At 43.2% G+C, this 19,259-nt stretch overlaps 1 protein-coding gene across 2 annotated transcripts; it reads left to right on the top strand.

Moving 5' to 3' along the window:
- The first annotated feature begins 732 nt into the window (after nt 1–732).
- On the top strand, nt 733–19,062 carry nek9 (NIMA related kinase 9). 2 transcript variants are annotated; one of them, XM_080550422.1, is made up of 23 exons: nt 733–1,358; nt 1,870–2,047; nt 2,500–2,555; nt 2,669–2,739; nt 2,984–3,089; nt 4,073–4,204; nt 4,656–4,766; nt 5,186–5,250; nt 5,378–5,428; nt 5,777–5,969; nt 6,803–6,947; nt 7,696–7,896; nt 8,426–8,472; nt 10,076–10,237; nt 10,618–10,726; nt 10,840–11,001; nt 11,584–11,751; nt 11,994–12,053; nt 12,708–12,883; nt 15,747–15,908; nt 16,641–16,742; nt 16,976–17,029; nt 17,121–19,062. In XM_080550422.1, exons 1-23 carry the CDS (start codon nt 1,173–1,175, stop codon nt 17,307–17,309), a joined length of 2,886 nt encoding a protein of 961 aa, XP_080406548.1. In that variant the 5' UTR covers nt 733–1,172; the 3' UTR covers nt 17,310–19,062. The 2 variants fall into 2 exon arrangements, with proteins under 2 accessions (XP_080406548.1, XP_080406547.1); XM_080550421.1 differs by having other exon boundaries at nt 12,705–12,883.
- Nucleotides 19,063–19,259: the final 197 nt, after the last annotated feature.

The following is a 19,259-nucleotide window of genomic DNA, read 5'->3' as shown; positions in this document are numbered from 1 at the left end:
TCACTGCACTGTGTCAACATTGCCTGGAGTACAGACACACACATGCATGCACGCACACACACACACACACACACACACACACACACACACACACACGCACACACACACACACACTCTCTCTCTCTCTCTCTCACACACACACACACACACACACACACACACACACACACACACACACACGCACACACCAGTAGCCTCTGAATATGTACTATGTGTGTGTGTGTGTGTGTGTGTGTGTGTGTGTGTGTGTGTGTGTGTGTGTGCGTGCGTGCGTGCGTGCGTGTGTGTGTGTGTGTGTGTGTGTGTGTTTGTTATATTCCAGAAAGGATATATCAGTCAATCTATATACAGTACAAAAACGTTTCAGAAACTTTCACACCACACATTATGTGAAATCAAACTTAGATGATAGAAACATTTTCTTCCACACAGATAAAATGTAGGTTCATGTAGGCCTATACATACATTGCATTATTACACTGTGCTTATTGCAATATTATAGACCCACTTGTCTGACTGGCCAAGTCACTCCTCCTCCTTGGCCTGTCCCACCTCTTGACTCTCCAACCTACTGACAGTGTGAGTCTGTGAGAATATAAGAATAAGCTCCAACCACTGGTGACATGAAACCTGAGTGTTTCCGGGTCTGCAGTGTGGATATGGCTCATAGAAAAGATGGACTCCCTACAGGGTAGACTTGACTGTGCTATACTGACAGCATTCAACATTTTAAGCCTGTTCGTGGCGTAAACAGGAGACAGTAGAGACACGTGCGTGTGTTCTTTAGGGGTAAAGGTGTTCTGTGGTAGATGATGATGATCGTGTCACTCTTTTGAGCCTTAATGCGTTTTTAGAACGTCCAAATGTTCCGAGCGAGACGAGGCCAAAAGCTCTGCAAGCGACTTAGTTTAGAAATCAGCAACATTGTTGCACGGTTGTTGTAGGACGTATGGGTTTTGTTGTTATTTTGAAACAATCTACAACAATCGTATTAGTAATCTAACATACTATGTTAGTGATTCAGACGCTTTGTGTATAGTTCGTCTTCCTTTGATGTGTAGCCTATGGAACTTTTTATTTCAAGTTTAGAAAGAGGTAAGATAATTGTATGCGAATAACGTGCGAATAGTCGGCGCTGCAATAGTGTGCGGCTAATTCAAAACCTACACAAAATGTCACTAGAAGACTACGAGAGGCATTTTGCTTCTCTAAATTCGGATTTGGGCAGTGAAAGTGTTGCCAGTGCCAGATCATCGTCGGCCGCGTATAGTGGCGAGGAAGAGAAGCTCCATTACATTCCGATCAGGATCCTTGGAAGAGGCGCGTTCGGAGAGGCAACTCTGTACAGACGAACAGAGGTAAGTAAATAGTAGTTATTGACCAGTAAATAGAAGTCTAATTGACCACATGAACCTTAGCTCCCTTTATATTAGACCATGATTCCCTCTCCCCTTCCAGCTTCATGTAGGCTACAGTACACAACACTATGCTGTCACAGCAGATCGGCATATTACTACAGTGTTGATACATACCACTGTGTGACATTCTTGCATGAGGGCAAGACACATTATTGCATGCCTTTTCAGGGCCTATTGGAGCCTTCACAGCAGTAGACGTTTTGTTTATTTTCTGACTTCCCCCACCTCTCATCCAGGGGGCTGCTGGGGGTAAAAGCATTCTTTCCAGCCCAGCGTTAACACACCCGTTTCAAACAATCATCAAGCATTAATCTGGGCCATGATTAATTGAATGAGTTGTGTTAATGCTGGCCTGGAACAAAATGCCTGCTCACCCTGTAGCTCTCTGGGACTGCAGTTGGGCGCCCACCTGTCCTAACCTGTCCCCCCCCCCCTCCCCATCACTTTACAGGACAACTCTCTAGTGGTGTGGAAGGAGGTGGATTTGAACTGCCTCTCAGACAAAGAGCGCAAAGATGTGATGAACGAGATAAGCATCCTGTCCATCCTGCAGCATAACAACATCATAGCCTACTTCAACCATTTCACAGACAAGAACACTCTGCTTATCGAGCTGGAATATTGCAATGGTGAGAAGAACAGAAACATCTATTTTTGGACATTTCTGGCTGGGCTGACATTTAAATGCTCAGTTCAATGTCACTATATGCTCGGCTTACAGCGCTAATCAAGATAAAATCACTGTAACAGGAACAAACTGTCCTTTGAATTATGAGACATACAGGTTTTATCTACCCCCCAGCGCTGCGTCTCCTGCGACACCTGCTTTTCCCCTATACTGTGTCTCCTAAGAGTTCTTCTCCCCTTGTACTGTTTCTCCAGTGTCTATAAAATGTTTTTAAAATGTATCACGACGACTGCCAATGGCCCCTGGCCTGAGCTAGATTACTCTTCCTGCTTCAACTGGTGAATTGATGACTCACTTGCTTAGTCAAATGTATCGATTGTAAGTCACTTTGGAATAAGGCGTCAGCTAAATTCCTAAAATGAAAAAGTGAATGAATTCAACATCTTTTTTCAGGAGGAAATCTTTTTGAGAAAATCAACCAACAGAAGGGCAAACTGTTCTCGGAGGAGGTATGAATGAAAGTTATCATAGCAGCACATTGTGTAGAGACAACATATCTTTGAATTAACCTGTCTTGACTTGAATTTAATGTATTTTCTACCACCTGTAAATACTCTCCCAGGATGTTGTGTGGTACCTGTACCAAATCACATCAGCAGTGGCACACATTCATAAGGCTGGAGTCCTGCACAGGTACATTTTAGCATTTGGTCAGGCTTTCCTCTTCTTAATTTTTTCCCCTCTTTCTTTCCTTTTTTCAACTGTCTCTGTGCTGGCTGTATTTGTAACTTGTGCTGTGTGACTGTAGTGCACTTTGTTATGACAATAGACTTCCTTGGTGAACACTAGTGGTACAATTGATGGTACAATTTCTGAAATGCTCTCACATCTGCAGTATTGTTTTCCTTGACCTTGTCCTTTCCTTTTTCTCCTGCAGGGATATAAAGACGATGAATATCTTCCTGACTAAAACCAACCTCATTAAATTAGGCGATTACGGACTAGCTAAGAAGCTTGACTCCCAGTATGCCATGGCTGAGACTGTAAGTAATGTTTCACTGTCAGTCTGAGATGCCAGAGATGGGATTTACTAGGTTGTGTTTGTTCTGTTGGCCAAACAGATCTGAGCATGTGCGATGATGAGTCATCATATTGTCCTGCTGGCCAATCAGAATCAGAATCAGAATTGTTTGGCCAAGTATATTTGGCACATACAGGAAATTGACTTGGTGAGGTCGGTGCAGCGTAGGATCATAAAACAACAATATATAAGCAAAGAAATAAGAACAATAAATTATCTAGGCTGTGAATAGTAACGCTTATCAAGTCCAGAGGTAGGCCTCTGTCCCCTTTGTGGGCAGCAGACACCATGATCCCCCGAGTCTACTAATAGTGTTCATACTCCGGTCCAATCCTCCCTGAGCAGAACCAGGCCTGCTGTGTTCATACTCTGGTCCATTCCCCCTGAGTCTAACCAGGCCTGCTGTGTTCATACTCTGGTCCATTCCCCCTGAGTCTAACCAGGCCTGCTGTGTTCATACTCCGGTCCATTCCCCCTGAGTCTAACCAGGCCTGCTGTGTTCATACTCCGGTCCCTGACTCCTCCTCCACCCCTCCAGACACATGACCACTGTGTGATGGAGACCGACGTCAGAAGCGGCAGCTAGCGTCCGCCGCGTGCTGCTAATTGTCTTTGGTGACCTTGAGCAGTGCTATTTCTGTCTTGATGAAAAGCCCCTAAGGATAGCTAGCATGGCTACGAGGCTACGGCACACACAGCCGCTGCTCTGAATGTGATTACCTTATGATAACACAGATAGGATTCTTAGCACTCTGCTGGACTCACATGAATAGACACATTTATAAACCCACATTTTTGCAATGCTGCAAATTTAGGACCTTATTCCAAGTGATTTGTATTTAAGTGCTCACTTTTTAGTTTCTGTAAGGTACTGGTGTGTATGATATGTATAACAACAACAGTCTTGGGACAAATGTTATTATTATTTGTTTCTCTCTTGTGTAGTGTGTAGGCACGCCGTACTATATGTCTCCAGAGCTGTGCCAGGGAGTAAAGTACAATTTCAAATCTGACATCTGGGCCATGGGCTGTGTCATTTTTGAAGTCTTGACTCTCACTAGAACATTTGATGCAACGGTAAGTGTTATGGATTTGATTATTTTTTATTTTATTAGGATCCCCAATAAAACATGAAACATGAAGGAAATCATCAGAAAAAAACATAGCAAAGAAGAATAACATCAATATACATAATATCACCAAACATATTACAAAGGAGAAAATATACTCATTAACATACATAACAACAAATGACAAAAATAAATAAAAGTCAGCAATGCTCAAGGCCTCAGCTTTTGTTGAGCATTGGATTATGGGTATCCTCCTGTTTGTCCCATTTTACCTTGCAATTGATGCACCTTTGTTACTGTAACTGTAGCTGTACCTGTCTTATTTGTCACGGTGGTGGGATTGGTCATGCTGGCTAGATAAAAGGGTTTGAGTGTCTATGGACTGTTACATTTAACGTTATGTTAGTTTGATATCACCGCCGTTCGTATCTGAAGTGTGCTGCTTGTGTCCCGTCTAGAACCCACTGAACCTGTGTGTGAAGATCGTGCAGGGGAACTGGACGATGGAGGTGAACTCTGACGTTTACTCCTCTGAGCTGATCAAGCTGGTGTACGAGTGCCTGGATCAGGTGAGTGGGGAGAAGAGGCAGTGGAACAGGAGGTAGAGCCGGCGTCTAATCGAATCCCGACTGGCCACATGCCGAGGTGTCCTTGGGCAAGACACTGAACCCCCAAATTGCTCCCAATGAGCGGACCGGCACCTTGCATGGTAGCTTGTCGCCATTGGTGTGTGAATGTGTGTGTGAATGGGTGAATGAGAGGCCATTGTAAAGTGCTTTGGAATAAGGCACTATATAAGTGTAGTTAATTTACCATTTATTTCAGTCTCAGTGTGATTATCATCAATGCAGTACAATTTAACAACAGTCCACTTGAATGAATGTGAATGGGAAAAGCCAATCATTGTTTCTCATTTAAACATACTGCATACAGAACATTCTGTGATGGATGATAATGAAATGTAATGTCAGATACATTTGTGTTTCAGGATCCGGAAAAGAGACCCACAGCTCAACAGATCCTGGATCAGCCGATCATCTCTTGCAACCGGCAGTGAGTCTGATTGAAGGGGGGGGGAAATATGTAGTCTGTTACATAACAAAAGATGGGTGCTGTAAGTAAGAGATGATCCAAACAGCTGTTTCCTCTCAGTAAACGACCACCTTTCCTGCTGTTTCAGGGCTCTGGACGATCGATGTGCCTTGTTGAACTCGGCTATGAAAAGACCCAAGTAGGTTTCAATAGTTTCTCATCTTATTATTATTATGCATCAGCTTTATAATAAATAATTAATAATTCATTGTATTTACAGTATATAGCGCTTTTCCGAGGCTCAAAGACGCTGAAGCTTTGAGTTCATACATGTTCTTAATATATAAACATTGTGTTAAAACCTGTTATCTAAGTATTTGTGTGATTTATATGACTTTAAATTATGACTATATAATGATTAAAGCACTTTGAGCTGCAATGTTTGCAGGAAAAGTGCTATACAAATAAAAGTTATTATTATTATTATAATTATTATAATTATTATTATTTAAAAAATGTAATTATAATAATTGTAACTTGTCTTTAGGTTGAGCACCCCGAGTGAGAGCTCTGTTGCCGTGGTGACCACACGCTCCAGGGAAGTGTATTTCTGGGGTGGCGGGAAGTTCACCCCCCAGAAACTGGACACCTTTAAAGGGGGCACCGGGGCCCAGCATGTGTGTGCTGGGGAGACGCACTTTGCCGTGGTTACTGTGGAGAAGGAGCTGTACACGTGGGCTGTGAGTACCAAAATCCTCCTCATACACAATCCACAGTGGTACAATTATGTTGCATCCGGTGCATTTCTAAATGTAGTATTTCTACCTTCCAAAATGATGGCTAGGACGTTGGGTTATAAAGCGAAAGGTTCTTTATATAAAAGATCAGCTGGCATACACTTTTGATCACTTTCAAATAATAAACAAGCTATTAGGTATTCACTTTCAATTCTGGATGTTACAATTCGCATTTCTCCAAAACAACAAACTGTCAACTTCTATGACGTCTTGCCGCAAGGCCTTCTGGGACCTGCAGTTCTATCTATTCTTAGCCAATACAATAGAAATGTACTTTTTAACTCTCTTAACGATAAATAATAACTATTTTAACGGTCAATCAATTATGTAACATATTAACCAATCTCTTTTAACTGTCAATCAATTATGGAACATATTAATCAATCATGTATATATAAATGTAACCTATAAAGTTACAACAATAAAGGCAGGTTGTCCTAGTATGTGACCGCAGCTGGTGAAACCATGAATAACTCTCCCAACCGACGGACCGTTCAACGTTGTTGAAAATCAATGACGCACTCGCTAGTCAAGTCAAAACATTTCAATGCACCTAGCACCTAATACCTAGTTAGTGTAGAGTAGTGGGGATTACTCCATTGCATTGCAATGTTTTGGTTAGACTAGCGAGTGTGCCATTGATTTTCAACAACGTTTTCAGAATAAAAGTCTGAATTGGTTGGCAACTTGTTCCCCCAGTTTCACCAGCTGCTGGCACATATGACTTAACCAATCAACATGTGTTCTGAATCACCTCACCCTCCCTTCCTTATCAGAGTGTCCAAGGCGGGGCCAAGATGGTGGGCCAGTTGGGCCATGCGGACCAGGCCTCGTACCGTCAGCCCCGCAAGGTGGAGAGGCTCCAGGGCAAGGCCGTCCGCCAGGTGGCCTGTGGGGCTGACTTCACCGCCTGCATCACTGGTGAGAGAGCTGTCTGTGTGGAGCCTAACCCTAACCCTGGATGAGCTGCTGGTGGTCCGAACGGTTGTTTCTGTACGGCTGGATTTCTAGCACAGTGACTGACTGCCAATGACCCCGGGTCCAACCGCCGATTTCTTTCTTTGAGGAACGATGTATAGATGATTCACTTACTTTAGACATATTTACGTTGTTATTGTAAGTCGCTTTAGATAAAAGCGTCTGCTAAATGGCAAAACATGTAAATGTAAAGGCTTACAATAGGACAATATAGACTCCCTGAAGGCTAGAAGAAGATGAAACTCCAGACCCCAGATCAACAGCATAATTAGCTGGGGGGCGTAGTAGGGGTTGGTAGGGGTTAGGGGTTAGTAGGGGGTAGTAGGGGTTAGGGGTTAGTAGAGGTGGGTAGGGGTTAGTAGGAGTTAGGGGTTAGTAGGGGTTAGGGGATAGTAGGGGGTAGTAGGGGTTAGTAGGGGGTAGTAGGGGATAGTAGGGGGTAGTAGGGGTGAGGGGTAGCAGAACAGGTTTGGTTTAACTGACCGTGCTTCTTTCTTTCTTTCTTTCTTTCTTTTTAATGTTTTTTAATTTAATCTTCATTAACCAGGATTAAAATCACTTTTTCGAGGGAGACCTGGCCAAGATAGCACACCAGTACAACGTATGAACAAAATTGGAGAATAAAACCTAATATATAACAGACCAAGGGACACGAAATATGATAAAATTCTGGCATGTTCTTCTGTCCCAGACGAGGACCAGATGTACATGTTTGGGTCGGACTACTACGGCTGCATCGGCGTGGAGAACGAGATGGGGATGGAGGTCCTGAAGCCTGTGCTGCTGGAGTTTTTTGAGGAGCGGCCCGTGCGGCAGGTGTCCTGTGGGGACAACCACGTGGTGGTTCTGACCCAGAGTGGAGACATCTTCTCCTGGGGCTGTGGAGAGCATGGTACGTATGTATGTACTAGTCTTTTGTTCCGCGTATCGGCAACCAATCAAAATGTTCCGACTTTTCTTTTGAAACACGGAACTACGTTTCAACGTTGTTGAGAATCACAACACAAACTCGCTAGTCAGGCGAAAATACTGCAACAAAATGGATTGGGTGAGTAATTCCCCACTGCTACCTAGTTAACTATAATGTTAGCAGGCTCACAAAACAAGCTGTGTTAGTTGACTAGCGAGTATGTCATTGATTTTCAACAACTCAGAAATGTATTCACATTTTTCGAAAGAAAAGTCTGATCATTACATTAGATCCCGATATGCGGACCAAAGCATTAGAACGTGACACATTTTTTGCCATTGTCATTGTCCTGCCAATCTTAGCCAGCAGGTGGAGCTAGTGACAAGGACATGTTTATTTCCCTTTTTTGGTATGAGGACAGAAATCAATTTCCTCATCAGAATGTAGTTAATTCCATATTAATTCCTCTCTGTTAACTGTAATGAATGATATACTTTTTGTTCTCACACAGGGCGTCTCGGCCTGGAATGTGAGGATGACTTCTCATCTCCTATGCAAGTAAGATCCTGTCGCCGTGTTCTCACCACAGAATCCCATAAAATCTTAAATTGTGCTCATGAGGAAAACTAGCAAGAACTTGAATACAGAACGCTCAAGGCTGATAAATTATGTGATAATTGTCATGTATGTGCGACGCCTCCCACTCTGCCTGCCTGTTGGCTGTTGCTGTTTCCTTTGGGAACCTTGGCCGAGTGGGTAGGTCATCAGCCTAACTAGTGTTACCTGGGTTTGGGGAGCTGAGGATATATATTGTGGGTGTATCCTCAACTCAGTCTCTCTTCCACTTACCTTTCTTCCTTCTAAGGTTTGGTGAGGTCTTGGGTTACCTAAGTTTTGGGCCTCCTATTTTGACACTACATACATACACCCCTTACACATACAACATACATTTTACACTCATTCACTCATGGCATACACTACTTTGGGGCGATTGTGGCGCAGGAGGTAGAGCCGCCGTCTAATGATCACAAGGTTGGCAGATCGGCGGTTCGAGCCCTGGCTGGCCACATGTCGAAGTGTACTTGGGCAAGACACTGAACCCCAAATTGCTCCCAGTGAGCGGGCCAGCGCCTTGCATGGTAGCTTGCCACCATTGGTGTGTGAATGTGTGTGTGAAAGGGTGAATGAGAGGCTGTTGTAAAGCGCTTTGGATAAAGGTGCTATATAAGTGGAGTCCATTTATCATTTACCATTTACTGATTCTTATCCATATTCTTATATACATATGTTATTTAGTAGGGATGTCCCGATCCCACTTTTTCACTACCGATACCGATACCGATACCTGGGCTTCGGGTATCGGCGATACCGATACCGATCCGATATTTGTATACATTTTTTGACCCCTGAATTTTTTTTTTTTTTTTTTTTTTTTTTTTTTCCTAACACCAGGGGAGCCACCCCTCCTAAATTTCGTTGTTTGGTACCTGTACTGTAGCAATGACAATAAAGACCATTCATTCATTCATTCATTCAAATACCTCCCCAGTATATAGTCCACACCAACAACAGTTAAATTAAAGACTGCCAGCCTTTATTAAAGCAACAAATGCGACGTGTTGTGGATTGGAACTACGGATCATAAGCTTTCAAATGATGTGTCATACATTGAAATCCGAAAAAATATGAAGTTAGAGTAATTTGAATGTTGTTAGACGTCAGGCACATAGGGTTAACCTCTTTGTAATGAAACCGGAAGCACACAGCGCAGCGCTATGCGCATTTTAAGCGCATATAGGACTCGCGTGAAGCGCTATGCGCATTTTAAGCGCATATAGGACTTGCGTGAAGCATTTCTGCGACACGTGTTTCTGTTCACTGCTTTTATTCCCTCATCGCTTATACACATAAGTTTGACTGCGGATGACAGTAGGATCGGATCGGAGCCTTTTTTTTTTCTGGTCCGATCTCCGATCCAGCATTCAGGACCAATATCGGGTCGATATCCGATCTCAGTATCGGATCGGGACATCCCTATTATTTAGTTTAATTTGCTTAATTAGTATAATAAAACTTAAGTTGTCTAATTTAAACACATGTGTGGACTCCCTTTTTTGCCACTACCTTCGGGTTTGTGACAAATGTTGCTTTGTGTGCGTAGGTGGAGCTGCCTAAAGGAGCCGTCATCTCGTCTGTGAGCTGTGGCTGTGACGGGACCTTCTTCCTGACGGAGGCGGGAAGGGTGCTCGCCTGCGGGAACAACGACCTGAACAAGCTGGGTCTGAACCAGGAAATCACCGGGCTCAAACACTACCCTGGAGAGGTCGGTAACACACACTGGATCCACACAAAAAAGGTTTCCTGTCAGAGCATTCCAAAACAATGACAATAATCAATAATGGTCGTGCCTTTAAGTTGTTCGGGGTGAGGCTGGGGGGGATGTTAAATCATACTGGACTTTTGTTACTGTATATAATGTTTCAAATGTCTATTTTTATTCTATCTTTCTATTGTATCTATTCACTTTATTTTGTTGTTTTGTTGTTTGTGATATGAGCTGCTGTAACTGCTTAATTTCCCCTTGGAGACCAATAAAGTATCTATCTATCTCTATCTATCTACCTACCTACCTACCTATCTCTCTACCTATCTATCCATCCTTCCATCCATCCATCCATGCATCTTCTCTTCCTCCAACATCAGGGGTATGAGGGGATCCCGTACACCACCACCCTCACCCTGGTCAAGCAGCTGGCCAGGTACAAGATCCACATCATCAGCCCTGGGAAGACTCACACTGCTGCCATTGACGGTACTGACATCAGAACTCTCTCCCTGATATCTACCATTCAGTAACAGTACGAATAGGATCATCATGCTTCGGAATATGGTTTCAACTTTGAACTTTGACCTTTGACCTTTCAGAGCGCGGGCGGCTGATGACCTTTGGGTGTAACAAGTATGGGCAGCTGGGGGTGAAGGACTTCAAGAAGCACCAGGGTGTCCAGATGCTGTTGGGGGCTTTCGGGGGCAAGGTGGTCACCAAGGTGTCCTGTGGAGATGGCTTCACCATCGCTGCCACACAGGGTTGGTTCTGTCTGTCTGTCTGTCTGTCTGTCTGCCTATCTATCTATCTCTCTATCTATCTATCTATCTATCTATCTATCTATCTATCTATCACACAGGGTTAGTTATATCTATCTATGTGGAGATGGCTTCACCATCGCAGCCACGCAGGGTTAGTTATATCTCTCTATCTGTCTGTCTGTCTGTCTGTCTATCTATCTATCTACCACACAGGGTTAGTTATATCTATCTATCTATCTATCTATCTGTCTGTCTGTCTGTCTGTCTGTCTGTCTGTCTGTCTGTCTGTCTATCTACCACACAGGGTTACCGTAGTTATATCTGTCTGTCTGTCTGTCTGTCTGTCTGTCTGTCTGTCTATCTATCTATCACACAGGGTTAGTTAGACACTGAACACCGCTAAGCCTGTCTCTGCTGAAATTGCTGTTATTTGTATATGTGACAGCAACTGGTGAAACCGGGAAGTCGGGTGTCAAACAATGCGTGTGCTATTTCTGGTTCTGTAAGGAGGATGTACTTTTGTTGTGTTCTGGGTCAGTGATTTATTTCAATGAGATTTTTTATTTTCCCTTTCCTTTCCAGACAACCAGATCTTCGCCTGGGGGAATGCGGGGAACGGGCGCCTGGGGATGCCCGCTGATAAGGGCTTCGGGTCGGAGGTCTGCCCGGCCCTGCCCCGGCCCATCTTCGGCTCCCTCCACCACGTGCCGGACCTCTCCTGTCGCGGCTGGCACACCATCCTGATCATGGGTCAGTCACTAACCACTTAAGCCAGTGGTTCTCAAACCTCTCCTCTGGGACCCCCAGCTGCTATTCCACCACCACCAGCACACCTGATTCAACTAATCAAGTACTAATCAAGTACAAAGTAATTATGATTAGTTGAATGAGGTTTGAGAACCACTGGCTTATGCTGTACATCACTTATAGAGATATTCATGTAAATTGGGGACCAAACAATTAAAACTGGGATTCATTTTTCTGTTTCACAGAGAAGGTCCTCAACTCTAAGACCATCCGGTCCAACAGCAGTGGACTTTCGGTTGCTAGTGGTGAGTAAAATCACAATGGTTACTCCTCCTGGAAAAGGAAAGAAAATGGTGTCATGGTCGGTGCCAATTTGGTACTGTATACTGACCCGTCTGTGTCTGTGTCTGTGTCTGTGTCTGTGTGTGTGTGTGTGTGTGTGTCTGTCTCTGTATGTCTGTCTCTGTGTGTGTGTGTGTGTGTGTGTGTGTGTGTGTGTGTGTGTGTGTGTGTGTGTCTCTGTGTGTCTGTGTGTCTGTGTGTGTGTGTGTGTGTGTGTGTGTGTGTGTGTGTCTGTCTCTGTGTGTCTGTCTGTATGTCTGTCTGTGTCTCTGTGTGTATGTCTGTCTGTGTCTGTATCTCTGTGTGTGTCTGTCTGTCTGTCTCTGTGTCTATGTCTGTCTGTGTCTGTGTGTGTCTGTCTGTCTCTCTGTGTGTGCGTGTGTGTGTGTCTGTCTGTCTGTCTGTGTCTCTCTGTGTGTGTGTGTGTGTGTGTGACTGTCTGTCTCTCTCTGTGTCTGTCTGTCTGTGTCTCTGTCTGTCTCTCTCTGTGTGTGTGTGTATCTGTGTGTGTGTGTGTGTGTGTGTGTGTGTCTCTCTGTGTGTGTGTCTCTCTGTGTGTCTGTCTCTGTGTGTGTCTGTCTGTCTGTCTCTGTGTCTGTCTGTCTCTGTTTCAGTAGGCCAGTGCTCTACTGCCACGGTGGACCTGGCGATGGAGCCAGGCTCAGAGACGGAGCTGCGTGACCGGGGCCTGGGCGGCACGGTGGAGGCCGACACAGAGTGCCGTCTGGAGACGCCCATCCTGTCCCTGGAGAACCAGACCGGCGCCAGCTCCTGCCCCTTCTGGCTGCGGCAGGTCGGTGCACCAACACACAAAGAAGTGGTCCTCTGTGGTTCAATTTGGTAGAGCACAACAACGCTTAGGTTGTGTGTTCGATTCCCGCTGACTCCGCCCCCCCCACTACTCTGCCCCCACTGACTTGGGACTAAGAACAATCTCACTTCATGCATACATACATACAAGCCAGGGTTTCCGTTAACCGGTAATTACCGGTCTTTGTCCGGTAAAATTTGTTGAAGTCCGACAAATTGAAAACTCGTCGGACATAAATGTCCGGTGAAAATAATTCCCTCTAAGCACAATTTGAATACAATTCGCTAAAGTTCACATTCTGATTCCTTCTATTTTAAAAAAGACGAATATATAGGCTATGTATTTCTTTTATTATGATATGATTTGACACCGGCATGATGATGACTCCTAATGTGTAGGCTGCCTATGCGAAACAGCGGTTGTTTCCGGTGTGCGCTATAACTCGTGCACAATCGAGTCGAGGCAGAGAGGAGGATAGCGATGTTTCTCTCTGTGATAGTGTGATTATGCAAGCCTTTTCTGAAAGGGATGAGAACCCGATTGTTTCAGCTTCTCCCAGGGAGAAAGTGGTAGAGTTACCATCCTCCCCGAGTCCTACCATACCATCCGCTGACAGCCTATCTCTGCCTGTAACCGGCGAGCGATTGCGTGTCGCTCAAGTAGCTGATCAGTCATTAAACAAATGTTTTTTACATGCAGCTAGTGAGGAATCTGAAATAGGGGGCAACGTAGTTTATTTCCTTAACGATGGGATATTAATGCGTAAATGGTCTCCTCCTAATGCAAATGGTTGTGAGTGGAATACTGTAAAACAAGTGGTTGTGCCTGTGGGTTATAGACAACAGGTGTTATCTGTAGCACATGAGAGCCAGTGGTCAGGACATTTAGGTATAACTAAAACTTATCAGCTGATATTGAAACATTTATTTTGGCCCGGACTGAAGGCGGATGTTGCCAAGCACTGCCGCTGTTGCCATACTTGTCAGATGGCGGGTAAGCCTAATCAATCCATTCCACCCGCACCATTGCATCCCATTCCTGCTATAGGGGAGCCATTTGAACGTGTAATAATTGATTGTGTTGGACCTTTGCCTAGGACTAAAAGTGGAAGTCAGTATTTGCTCACTATTATGTGCGCTGCTACTCGTTTTCCCGAAGCTGTTCCGTTGCGTAACATATCAGCCAGCTCAGTGGTGAAAGCTTTAACAACGTTTTTTTCCACATTCGGTCTTCCTCTTGTTATACAATCTGACCAGGGCACTAACTTTCAGTCTAAGCTTTTCAAACAAGCCCTAAGAACGTTAGGGGTACGATGTCACGCCAGAAGCCTACATGCTTGCACTGTTCAATAAAATGTTATACATCTAGACATTGTGGTATTTCTTTATATACGTATCCCAGCCTGCCTATTGTTTCTCAATAAACAGTTATGTTCTCCTCATTGTCATACTCCCGAGTCCGATTAAGTATGATTTAACAGGCAGCTAAACGAAATGCCTTCCCAACCAGCGAGACCTGGTTATAGAAATGACGTTGTTTTATTGATTAAAAAAAGGGTAAAACTGGAAAGAGAAAATAGAAAACTCACATTAATCCCAAACAATTTAACAAACTTCAGTTAACGTAATGTGGAGGAGGAGGAGCGACAACCAAATCTTCTTTATTTCTCTCTGTATCTTTCTGCTTCATGTTCTTTTTGTTTTTATTAGTTCAGGACAAAGGGGAGAGAGGAAAGAGGACAGGGCTGTGAGGATGAGAGACTTACCCTAAGCTGCATAAACAAACACAACATGAGGAGCTTTAAGACTGTTAGACCATCCAGCCTTGTGTTAATGACCAGGCTGGCTTTGACCACAGAAATTGATTGAAAACTGACTAGTAGCTAAGTTGTGTTCTTTTTTGCCTCATGACAGTGGTTGTGATGAAGGACTGATAGTACCAACTAGTTTCAATGGTTCATTGATCGATGCTGTCTGTTCAGTTCCCAGTGAGGCGCCCGTTCAGCGCTGGACATAATGGCATAGCGCGCATGCCAATCATGTTATATTATTATATATTATATAGCTCGCATCTAATCGTATCGGATGAGAAATAGACATTAAATGGCATATATAGGCCGCTACACAACAGTAATCACCGCGACAAACAGCTATATTAGATGTTGGTTTTTTTTTAATATGATTTAGAAAAAAAAAAAAATCTTATATTTTAATATGATGACCGGAATATATCACGTTTGTCCGGTAAATCGAAATCTTCCCGGACACGATGTCCGGCGGCAATTTTTTCTAACGGAAACCCTGATACAAGCATACCTGTACATACATTTACGTACTTTAGCCACTTTACTCTATTATACTGAGCCAATGACCACTATTGCACTATTGTCATTGTTCATATTGTATTCCACCCCTGTACATTGTACCGCACACTTCAAATCTTTTATCTAGTATTTTTTTGTATATATACCGTAGTTATTTTTTATCCTGTCGTATTAGATTGTTATTTATTGTTTTTGTTTGCTATGCATCGTGGATGAGAGGGAAATGCAATTTCAGCCCTCTGTATGTCTGTACATATATTGGATTGACAATAAAGCTGACTTTGACTTTGACTTTGATATACTGAAATGTATGCACTCATTGCAATGTAAGTCACTAAAAAGTGTCAGCTAAATAACATATATTTATTATTTTTACTGCATTTCATTGTCTGGTACTTGTACTTACTCTGCAATGACAATACAGTTGAATCTAATCTAATATATTATTCAGAACCAAAGCAAAAGTGTTATGGCCACTGAATGTGTTTGTCTCTCTCTCTCTCTCCACTCTCTCCCTACCAGGAGCTCCAGGACGCAGAGTTCATCCCCATGCCAGACAACTGCCGTAGCTCCAGGTCCGACCCCCCGTCCTCTGCCTTCCCAGAGAGCGTCACGCTGCCCTACGAGGAGCTGCAGGAGCTGAAGGCAGCGGCCGCCGCAGCTGCCACGGGGAGAGGCCTCTCGGTAACCACTAAATAAATAAATAATAATAATAATACTTTTTATTTGGGTGCCGAGGCTCTCAAGGACACCTTACAAGACATAATTAAAACCACATATCAAAACCGTATAAAATCAACAAAGCAAAGTCAGATTAAAACAGCAAAGTCAGATATAACAACAAACAAAATGCAGCAGAACAAACCAAATATGCCATTGTGAAAAGGTGTGTTTTAAGACTTGATTTGAAAGTGGAGAGAGTGTCAATATTATGTATGTTAGGTGGCAGAGAGTTCCAGAGGCGGGGAGCAGAACGGCTAAAGGCTCTAGATCCCATAGTAGTCAGGCGGGCAGAAGGTATGACAAGTTGGTTGGCAGAGGAGGATCTGAGACTACGGGAGGGAGTGTGAGTAAGAAGGAGTTCAGAGGGGTATGAAGGTGCTAGGTTATGGAGAGCCTTAATGGTGAGAAGGAGAATCTTAAAATGAATATGGAATTTAATGGATCCATTATTATGATGAACAAGTGTGTGGAGCTGTCATGGCAAATACTGTCCGGGCGGTCAAAATATGTCTGGGTGACGTCATCGTCAGGTCCTTCGAACGCCCTTGCTATGCCGATTCTAGCATTCTGGACGGATCCATCCAGACATTCCAATATGCCGATTGCCATGACAGAGCCTCTAGTCTACACTTAAACATCCTTTGGTGGTTAATGTCTCAAGCTAACTAGCCTGCGTTGTTGTGTGTTCTTCAGACTGCGCGTATGGGCTGTGAGAAGGTCAATGGTTTGGACACAGGAGCCTGCAAGAAAGGGGAGGGGGCGGCTTGCTGCAGAGCGAGTAGCGACATAGTGCAGGTGTGTTGCTCACACACACACACACATACACCCACATTCTGTAACAGCTTGAGACCTATCAATAACAATCTAGACGATTACACTTCATTTTATGGTACAGAAATGACTTGTAATTGCTAAGACCAGCGGTAGGCCTGCAATGGTAATAATTAGATTAGTTACAACGAATGCCTGTGTCAATGTCACAGCTGCTGCCTACAGATTGATGCTACTTTGGTTACTACTTTTTACAGTTGCGAGAGACGGTCAATCGTCAAGAGGCGATGATCCAGTCGTTACAGAAGCAGGTAAGCTTTACTCATCATACTGTAGACTTCTCTGTCACCTGTTCTAAACCCTGCGAGTCATTACGTGTTTTGTTCTCTCCTTTGACGACAGTTCAATGACCAGCTCAATGAGAACCAGAGACTCTGGACAGCAATTGATCGACTCACCCTTCAGCAAGCAGGATCTGAAAATGACAGAAGCCACCAGTCCGGCCATAGGCCTGTGGGAGGAGGAGGGTCAGGAGGAGGAGGATCAGGATCCATTAACCAAGGGAACAGATCTGCCGGGACAAATCCGTGAGCAAGATCTAACTGTTCCTGTCCTACCACATGTATGATGAGAGGTTCTGTGCAAGCGAGCACATCCTTTTCTTCCAATCAAGGTCACCCCTGTAGACGGAGTGCCTTGGCCATAGTCAGAGGAGGGTTACGCTGACAAAGCTGTCCCATTGGCTTGTTGGTCTCATTGACTCTTTTGTTTTTCGGGCAGTTTGAATAACAGGGAGAGAGAAAGGTTTGAGGAATTACAGGAGGCATTGCTAGTCTGAGAGTCGACGTGCTCTCCTCAGAGTGGGAACGTCAAGTACCGCTTCTGAATAATATCAAAAGATCGGAGCAGCAGATATGTAACGTATGGTCACCTCATACTCTTCTTAGAAAGTGTCACTCATTTTTCACATTGTGTTACGTCATATTTCTTAAGATATAATCCTATCTGCATGGGGGTGACATGGCATATCAAGGAGTGAACACTCTGCATTGTAAACTATTATCCGACAGATGATGATAAGGATACATCGATTAGAGCTGTGGTTTCATAGACCTCACTGAAATGTTGGCTGGATTCAACATTAAACAACCAATCTTTTGCAGTGTTACTTTGCAATGTGAATAAAGAAAATGCTTTGGTAGTAGTAACGCGGTTGTTTCTGTCTACGGTCAGCTTCATTGCCTTGGTTCTCCATTGTTAGTATTTATCACATTCTAACTAGTGTGCCCAGCTTACAGTAGTGTGAAGCGTTTTTGTAAATGCTTACAAGGTTATTATTTGGTAGGTATCCTAATGTATCCTCATAATAACCTCTGTATGTAAACAGTGAATCTTGCGGTTATTTACTGTGTTTTTTTTACAACGGTTTGGTTGTAATGGTTTGAACTAAGACACAGGTCGCTCAGATTGATCAGGTCAATGCATCTAATGTGAATTTCACTTCTTTTTCGCTCATTTCATATGGACAACCCTGAGCCTTATTTTTTGGGTAAAATCCAATGACTTAATATGACTTCTTTGATGCAGTAGAAGAAAACTGCTAATTACCAAATTGAAAGGTATACCAAATGTAGTCTCTAACCTTTTTATATACTTACCAAAGATGTCTTGTAAAATGAAATCGCCTGTCAAATGTTAGGTTCACATTTACGTCACTCACTACTGATTCTATACAGACAATCAAATGTATTTTGTGTTGCTTAACAATGATTTTCCTTCTGTCTTATGTACTGTGTTCCTCTGACTTCTTTGAGTATTCATGCAATCATTATTTTTACACTCTGTGAAAGGTAATGTCATAATCAAATGTTTTGGTCTTGGTGGTGTGTGTGTTTTGTTTGTGTTAATAGAGTTCAACCGTGATTGCAACAACAAAAAATCATATAATGGGTACAACGGTTTGGTAAGCTTGCTATTTTCTTGGCTAGTATGCAGTCAAATAATTCAGTACAACACTGGTGGAATTGTTTTATTAATGCAAAAGAAAGACTTCCCACGTGCCTTTGTCCACTCTTTAAGCCACAGATGAATTGTTCACAGATAAAGATTGTGATGTTTTGCCTTTACAATTGACTGAATATCTGCTTTTTATACCATTTATTGTTTGGTGTTGAAATATTACAATTATAGTGTATTTATTGCCATCATTTATTTCAATGGCTTATGCAACATTTTAAGAATTCAAATATGGAGTGGTTTGGAATGTTACAGTGGTCATATATACCACCGTTCACAGAGGCACCCTTTGTTCTATGCTTCATGTAAAAATAGAAATAAAACAACTTTAACCACCATGTTGTCTGATTAATTTGGTGATGAAGACAGACAGTGATTATTATTTATTTATTTTTTAAGTTGATTGTTACGGTATCTAGCAATATATTATTATGTTGGTTTGTTCTACAAAGTTGTATTAGTTCAACCTACAAAAAGACACTAGAAACTTATCCAAAAGCTAAACTTACACGTAATGGCAGTCTG

Source organism: Nansenia antarctica, assembly GCF_963989245.1.
Source record: "Nansenia antarctica genome assembly, chromosome: 1".
Classification (NCBI taxonomy): domain Eukaryota; kingdom Metazoa; phylum Chordata; class Actinopteri; order Argentiniformes; family Microstomatidae; genus Nansenia; species Nansenia antarctica.
This window is presented reverse-complemented; position numbering and strand designations above follow the sequence as displayed.